The sequence below is a fragment of the Mustela erminea genome, chromosome 6 (assembly GCF_009829155.1).
Source record: "Mustela erminea isolate mMusErm1 chromosome 6, mMusErm1.Pri, whole genome shotgun sequence".
In the NCBI taxonomy this organism is placed as follows: Eukaryota; Metazoa; Chordata; class Mammalia; order Carnivora; family Mustelidae; genus Mustela; species Mustela erminea.
This window is the reverse complement of record NC_045619.1, coordinates 91143216-91152192: the sequence shown is the minus strand read 5'-3', so window position 1 is coordinate 91152192 and position 8977 is coordinate 91143216. Positions and strand designations below refer to the sequence as shown.

The 8977-nt window shown below is 37.4% G+C and overlaps 1 protein-coding gene across 1 annotated transcript; it reads right to left on the bottom strand.

Moving 5' to 3' along the window:
* Window positions 1–4258: 4258 nt before the first annotated feature.
* LOC116592560 (olfactory receptor 6C76-like) lies at window positions 4259–5182 on the bottom strand. Its single transcript, XM_032345716.1, is given in 3 exon segments — window positions 4259–4365; window positions 4368–4503; window positions 4505–5182. Coding segments are annotated over 3 exon segments (921 nt in total).
* Between the last annotated feature and the right edge of the window lie 3795 nt (window positions 5183–8977).

Sequence of the window (8977 nt, the reverse complement as noted above, 5' to 3'; positions counted from 1 at the left end):
TTTTTGATTTCAACTTGGTTAGATTTTAGTTCTTTTATTTCTCCAGAAAGGGCTTTTATATCTCTCGAGAGGGTTTCTCTAATATCTTCCATGCCTTTTTCAAGCCCGGCTAGAACCTTGAGAATTGTCATTCTGAACTCTAGATCTGACATATTACCAATGTCTGTATTGATTAGGTCCCTAGCCTTCGGTACTGCCTCTTGTTCTTTTTTTTGTGTTGAATTTTTCCGTCTTGTCATTTTGTCCAGATAAGAGTATATGAAGGGGCAAGTAAAATACTAAAAGGGTGGCAACAACCCCAGGGAAAAATGCTTTAACCAAATTAGAAGAGATCCAAAATCGTGAGGGGGGAGAAAGGGGATAAAAAGAGGTTCAAAAAGGAAGAAAGAAAAAAAAAGATAAAAGAAAGAAAAAAAAAAGAAAAAAGAAAAGAAAAGAATTTAAAAAAAAAAAGGAAAACACCTGAGAAAAATGTAAAAAAGAAAAAATATATATATTAGATAAACTAGTAAAAAATCGTTAAAAAAGAAAAAGGTAACAGTTAAAAAAAAAAAAATTTACCCGAAGGCGAGAAAAGAAAAAAACAAAAAAATGAAAAAGAAAAAAATTGAATTAACTGCAAGACTAAAAAAAAAATCACAGGGAAAAAGCCATGAGTTCCGTGCTTGGCTTTCTCCTCCTCTGGAATTCTGCTGCTCTCCTTGGTATTGAAACCGCACTCCTTGGTAGGTGAACTTGGTCTTGGCTGGATTTCTTGTTGATCTTCTGGGGGAGGGGCCTGGTGTAGTGATTCTCAAGTGTCTTTGCCCCAGGCGGAATTACACCGCCCTTACCCGGGGCCGGGGTGAGTAATCCGCTCGGGTTTGCTTTCAGGAGCTTTTGTTCCCTGAGCGCTTTCCGTAGAGTTCCGGAGGATGGGAATACAAATGGCGGCCTCCTGGTCTCCGGCCCGGAGGAGCCGAGAGCCCAGGGCCGCACTCCTCAGTGCGCCCTCAGAGAACAGCGCCCAGTTACTCCCGTCTCCCTGACCTCCGGCCGCTCTCCGAGCTCTCCGAGCCTGCGACCAGTTCAAGGTAACACCGAGCTGTGAGCTTACTGTCGGCTCTGTCTCTGTAGCCGGCTTTCCCGTTCCAATACCCGCAAGGTCTGCGACACTCAGACACCCCTGATCCTTCTGTGACCCTGCGGGACCTGAGGCCACGCTGAACCCGCGTGGGCTTCGCCCCGGTTTAGCCTCTGGAGCGATGTCCCTCAGCGGAACAGACTTTTAAAAGTCCTGATTTTGTGCGCCGTTGCTCCGCCGCTTGCCCGGAGCCGGCCCCTCCCCCCGGGGTCTATCTTCCCGTCGCTTTGGATTCACTTCTCCGCCGGTCCTACCTTTCAGAAAGTGGTTGTTTTTCTGTTTCCAGAATTGCTGTTCTTCTTCTCTTCGATCTGCCGATGGATTTTCAGGTGTTTGCAATCTTTAGATAAGCTATCTAGCTGATCTCCGGCTAGCTGAAGCAGTCTCAGCCTGCTACTTCTCCGCCATCTTGACTCCTCCCCCTCTCCAAGTATTTCTTAATTTCAATGATTTTTTTCAGTCATAAAATTTCCAGTTGATTGTTCTTTATGTCTTTTATTCTTTGTTGAATATTTTCTATCTCTTTCTTCCTTCTTTCTTCTTTCTTTCTTTCCTTCCTTCCTTCCTTTCTTTTTTTCTTTTTCTCTTTCCCTCTCTCTCTCTTTCTTCCTCTTTATTGACTTTCTAATTTTCTTTTTGGCCAGTGTCTTCATAGTTGTTCGCTGAAGTACTTTTACGATAGTTGCTTTAAAATATTTATTAGGTAATTCTAACACATCTTTTATTGCAGTGTTGCTTTCAATTGATCCTCTTTTTTTCACTTAATTTAAGATTTCCCTAGTTATTGGTATTACAGGTGATTCTTTTTATTGAAATCTGGATAGATTTGCTATTATGTTAGGAGTCTCTGGATCTTACTTTGACTTTCTGTTGTAGCTGGCTTCCTCAGACTGGTCCAGCAGTAGAAGGCAAGAACTCAGCCCTGTTACTGCCAGATGTGGGTCCCCTACTTGGCCCCTTTCTCATCAAGGTGAAGGGGGCTCCTCATTAACAGCTGTTCAGAATAGGATTTTTAGGTGCCCACTGACCTCTTCTGGTAGGAAGGAGAAGAGGACACTTTCAACTTTTGAACCCTGATTTTGATGTGTTTTCAGATATCCATGTATAAAAGTAGATGGGATCCTTGCATATTGGCGGTACCAGACATGCTCTATAGAAGAGATGGCTTATGGGAGCCAACTCCTCATCTGGTTTATCACTAGGACAATTATATCTTAGATGATTTTATATAGCAAAGATGTTGCTTTTTCTTAGCATACTTTTTTTTTTTTTTTTGAGGTTGTAGGTCAAAAAAATGTGTGGATAAATCCACTACTCAAACACATAAACATGGCAAAAATTAGGAGGTCAGATATTTAGGCCTTGATTTAGGAGTGGGTTAACCATTGGTTTAGATGTCATTATCTCAGAATACAAGATTAAGCTCTGTGATAAAATTTTTAAAAGGGGGGAACAGAGAATGAAAGACAAAATACTATCAGCAGTTAATTACAGAAGACAAATAGTTGCTGGTAAACTTGGGAATGAAAGAAAAACAAGGGAAAAGAGAGGATGAGTATGTTCCTCAAATCCAGGGATGAAGAGTATTCTATAAAAGAGAGATTATATGACAAAATAGTACCAAATATTCATTGAGATCTTGAAATAAAGACTTTAAATGACCTAATTTATCCTCGTCAAACAAAATATCAATAAAAAATATGGCTATGGATTATTATTCACCCAATTTGATAGTTAATAAAACCAAGACACTGAGTGGTTAAATAAAGCTGGTACAAGTCATTTAAAGGGAGTTAAACATAATCATAAAAAAAAAGCACACATGGGGTACCAGGTGGTGGGTATTATAGAGGGCACGGATTGCATGGAGCACGGGGTGTGGTGCAAAAATAATGAATACTGTTATGCTGGAAATAAAAAAAAAAAAAAAAAAAAAAAAAAAAAGCACACAAAATAACCATAGTCAGAATTTAACAGTATTGACTTAGTGTAATCTAGTAGAAATACATTTGGTCTATAGCATATAGACTTGCCACAGATGCTTTTAGGTGAAGGGATGATTCATCATGTATCTTTATGTCTAGGTAAAAAGGAAAAAAAAACAAACAATGGAGAAAAGAACAATGGTATTTATTATCTTTATCATCCTATTTTTCTCAGTGTCTTAGTATGCTCATGATAAGAGTGTTGCTCCTTCTTATTAAGCGCCTGGCAGTCTCAGGCACTAGTAACCATTTTTAAGTGATGGTATATGCACACACACACACACACACACACACACACATAAGTACCTACATATGTATGATCAATCACGTATGTATATAATTGAATAACTAAAAAATACTAGTGCCATATGTGTTTTTTTTGTTGTTTTTTGAATAGATTTGCAGTGATAAACATCAACACAATATATTTGAAGCACATTTATGTAAGAAGTGACTTAGTAATTTCTTTGTTATATCATGGGAAAAATACTACAAATCATTCCACAATGATTTTGTGCTTAAATTAATTGAAGGAGAATTTATAATATAAAAACATTGAATCCAAAATAACAAATAACTTTATTCCTGAGAATTGATAAAAGTAAGGAGAGAGAAGAAATAAAACAATGATCTATCTATTGGCTCTCTCATGAAAGTGTTGTGTGTATAGTGTTAACCTTAGAAACAAAATGATTGGTTATCTTACCAGAAAAAAAAAATAAGAGTTTATTTGGGAATAATGAGTGACAGAATTGCAGTTTGGGTCATGAAGGCTATAGGCAAATCCAACAAAGAAGAAGGGTGTTATTTTATGGAGAAGAAGGTGGAATCTGGGAGAAGTTGTTTTGAACAAAAGTTCATTGGAGAACAGCAAGAATTTAGGGTGATGATGATTTCTCATTGGCCGGGTTGCAGGGTTAGTCAGTTTATTGTAGGAGATGCAGTGTACATCTTTCCATGTTGGGGCTTGTAATTAATAATTCTTTTCTGCCCTCCGTTTTTCTGGTGAGGTCTATAATTGACAATTCTTCCTGTAACTGACGTTGAGTGGTATGGCTCCTCCCTTTCAGCTTCCTCTTCTAGCATCCCAAGTCCACTTCAGTGAGGTTTCCCGCTTTTAATTTTCACAACATTTTAGCTGTAAATACAGTCAGATCAATGCTTTTGAAAAAATGATCTTATTCACAACATCTTTAAATGCTTGTTTCACTTGCCGGTTCCTTCAAGTGTAAATAAAGGGATTCAGCATAGGAGCAAAGAGGTATTGAGCATAGCTACACCTTTTGTCAAAGTAACCCCTTCCTTTGCTGATGTTTTCATGTACATGAAGATGCAGCTTCCATAAGAAATAGAGACAACTATGATATGGGATGAGCAGATTGAGAAGGCCTTTTTTTCTTTGTTGAGCTGAAAGGATTTTCAGAATTGTCTTAAGGATTACTAACACCAAAGTGGACATAAGAGTAAGCACAGCTAAAACAAAGCTCATGAGCTCTAGAGTACTTGTATCTGAGCAAGAGATCTGCAGTAAAGAAGCAGAATCACAGGTGAAGTGGTCAATGACATTGGAGTCACAGAAATACAGCTGCAGGCCCATGGCCAGTGGTGGGAAAACTACCAAGAAACCAGCCAGCCAAGAGCTGACCACAAGCTGATAGCAGATCTTGTTACTCACGATGTTTGTATAATGCAATGGCTTGCAGATGGCCACATAATGATCATAGGACATACAGGCTAGAAGGAAAAACTCTGTCGAGCCAAGAAGGATGAAGAAAAACAGCTGAGCTGCACAAGCACTGTAGGAAATAGATTTGTCTCTAGTTAGGATGCTGATCAAAAATCTAGGATTACAGACAGAAGTAAATGAAATTTCTAAGAAGGAGAAATTCCTGAGGAAAAAATACATGGGGGTTTTCAGGTGGGAATCCAGCAAGGTAAGAATGATGATGGTGAGATTTCCAGTAACACTCAGTACATAGGTGAGAAATAGAAAGAAGAAAATTATAACTTGTACTTCTGGATTATCAGTCAGACCCAGGAGGATGAATTCAGTCACAGATGTTCTATTTTTCATTTCTGGTGGTTGATTTTTCACCAATCTTACTGGTAAAAATCAATACAGACAATAATAAATCAGTTAGACAAAACCCAATATCTGTCCCTATTTTTTAAAATAATGATTGTAAAAAATTATAAAAGTGAAATTATGACTGTATTTTCACACAAAGTACCTGGAGCTTAAACATTTTCCTTCTGTAAATACATTCCTCATTTTCCCCAATTCTATTATACATTTTATGGGCATATCTTCTGTGTTTAATATCAGTCTTACTACTCTGAACAATGTCCTCTGATTCTTTGTTACACGTTTGCTCTGCCTCCATTTTTACCAATGTTACATAGGAACTATATTGACTGAACATGAGATCTTCTCATGCTTCACTTTTTTCCCCCTCAAATACAGAGGACATTATGTTTTTGGGTTTTTTTAAGATTTTATTTATTTATTTGACAGAGAGAGACACAGAGAGAGAGGAAAAACAAGCAGGGGAGTGGGAGAGGGAGAAGCAGGCTTCCCACCTAGCAGGGAGCCCATTGTGGGCTCAAACCCTGGACACTGGGATCCTAACATGAGCTGAAGGCAGACACTTAGTGAGTGAACCACCCAGGCACCCATATTATGTTTTTCTTATATCATCTTTTTCTGAGTATAAAATCCCTAATGCTGTTAGAAATTATTGATCAACCTAACCCTAATTAATACTTTCTAGTGAAAATTCGAAGTAGTGAATACTACCTCTATTAGTTTGTTTATAACTGTTTTCATTGTAAAAGTTCACAAACCAAGTCATTCTACTATTGCATTTTGAACTTTTATTTGTATTAAACAACAGTTTATATAAGTAGTACCCATTTTTTTTCAAGCCATTATACATTCTATTTCCAGATATTCATTGAGCCTTTGGACTCCTACCTCTATTCTTGATTCTTTAAAAAAATGGTGTCTTTCTAAACCAAGAAACAGACTCTTAACTATAGAGAACAATCTGATGGTTACCAGAGGGGAGGTGGAAGGGAAGATGGGTAAAATAGGTGAAGGGGATTAAGGAGGGCACTTGTTATGATGAACACTGGCTGATGTATGGAATTGTTGGATCACTGTATTGTACACCTGAAAATAATATGGCACTATATGTTAACTACATTGGAATTAAAATGTCAAAGAAAGTTATGTTTATATGAAAACTTAATTAAGTTAGTTATTTTCACTTTATTATTCAAGATTCCTAATAAAATAAATTTTAAAAATCTAGTTAATAGCTGAACATCATAAAATATGCTCACAAAATGTTGTTAATGAAGTTCAGCAGTACTCATATATAGAAATTAGATACAAACCCCTTATGTATATTATTTAGAACTGTCTTGAACACCCACAGCGGGAATATCCATCAAGTCTTTCTAAAAATGTATCAATATTAAGGAAGGTTTGCCATATTCCACATATTTCAGTTAATTGCTAAAAATTACCATTTGGAATATTTTTACATTTCCATTTATTACACTATTGAATAATGTATATACATATATTATTATATATATATTGAGAGAAAGAAACACACCATGGGTAGTCACTGGTATATAATAAATAGAATAGAAACTGAAATATCAACAAGAAGGAAAAATTCAACAGAAAAAAAAGAACAAGAGGCAGTACCGAAGGCTAGGGACCTAATCAATACAGACATTGGTAATATGTCAGATCTAGAGTTCAGAATGACAATTCTCAAGGTTCTAGCCGGGCTCAAAAAAGGCATGGAAGATATTAGAGAAACCCTCTCGAGAGATATAAAAGCCCTTTCTGGAGAAATAAAAGAACTAAAATCTAACCAAGTTGAAATCAAAAAAGCTATTAATGAGGTGCAATCAAAAATGGAGGCTCTCACTGCTAGGATAAGTGAGGCAGAAGAAAGAATTAGTGATATAGAAGACCAAATGACAGAGAATAAAGAAGCTGAGCAAAAGAGGGACAAACAGCTACTGGACCATGAGGGGAGAATTCAAGAGATAAGTGACACCATAAGACGAAACAACATTAGAATAATTGGGATTCCAGAAGAAGAAGAAAGAGAGAGGGGAGCAGAAGGTATACTGGAGAGAATTATTGGGGAGAATTTCCCCAATATGGCAAAGGGAATGAGCATCAAAATTCAGGAGGTTCAGAGAACGCCCCTCAAAATCAATAAGAATAGGCCCACACCCCGTCACCTAATAGTAAAATTTACAAGTCTCAGTGACAAAGAGAAAATCCTGAAAGCAGCCCGGGAAAAGAAGTCTGTAACATACAATGGTAAAAATATTAGATTGGCAGCTGACTTATCCACAGAGACCTGGCAGGCCAGAAAGAGCTGGCATGATATTTTCAGAGCACTAAACAAGAAAAACATGCAGCCAAGAATACTATATCCAGCCAGGCTATCATTGAAAATAAAAGGAGAGATTAAAAGCTTCCAGGACAAACAAAAACTGAAAGAATTTGCAAACACCAAACCAGCTCTACAGGAAATCTTGAAAGGGGTCCTCTAAGCAAAGAGAGAGCCTACAAGTGGTAGATCAGAAAGGAACAGAGACCATATACAGTAACAGTCACCTTACAGGCAATACAATGGCACTAAATTCATATCTCTCAATAGTTACCCTGAATGTTAATGGGCGAAATGCCCCTGTCAAAAGACACAGGGTATCAGAATGGATAAAAAAACAAAACCCATCTATATGTTGCCTCCAAGAAACTCATTTTAAGCCCGAAGACACCTCCAGATTTAAAGTGAGGGGGTGGAAAAGAATTTACCATGCTAATGGACATCAGAAGAAAGCAGGAGTGGCAATCCTTATATCAGATCAATTAGATTTTAAGCCAAAGACTATAATAAGAGATGAGGAAGGACACTATATCATACTCAAGGGGTCTGTCCAACAAGAAGATCTAACAATTTTAAATACCTATGCCCCGAACGTGGGAGCAGCCAACTATATAAACCAATTAATAACAAAATCAAAGAAACACATAAACAATAATACAATAATAGTAGGGGACTTTAACACTCCCCTCACTGAAATGGACAGGTCATCCAAGCAAAAGATCAGCAAGGAAATAAAGGCCTTAAACGACACACTGGACCAGATGGACATCACAGATATATTCAGAACATTTCATCCCAAAGCAACAGAATACACATTCTTCTCTAGTGCACATGGGACATTCTCCAGAATAGATCACATCCTCGGTCCTAAATCAGGACTCAACCGGTATCAAAAGATTGGGATCATTCCCTGCATATTTTCAGACCACAAGGCTCTAAAGCTAGAACTCAACCACAAAAGGAAGTTTGGAAAGAACCCAAATACATGGAGACTAAACAGCATCCTTCTAAAGAATGAATGGGTCAACCAGGAAATTAAAGAAGAATTGAAAAAAATAATGGAAACAAATGATAATGAAAATACAACGGTTCAAAATCTGTGGGACACAACAAAGGCAGTCCTGAGAGGAAAATATATAGCGGTTCAAGCCTTTCTCAAGAAACAAGAAAGGTCTCAGGTACACAACCTAACCCTACACCTAAAGGAGCTGGAGAAAGAACAAGAAAGAAACCCTAAGCCCAGCAGGAGAAGAGAAATCATAAAGATCAGAGCAGAAATCAATGAAATAGAAACCAAAAAAACAATAGAACAAATCAATGAAACTAGGAGCTGGTTCTTTGAAAGAATTAATAAAATTGATAAACCCCTGGCCCGACTTATCAAAAAGAAAAGAGAAAGGACCCAAATAAATAAAATCATGAATGAAAGAGGAGAGATCACAACT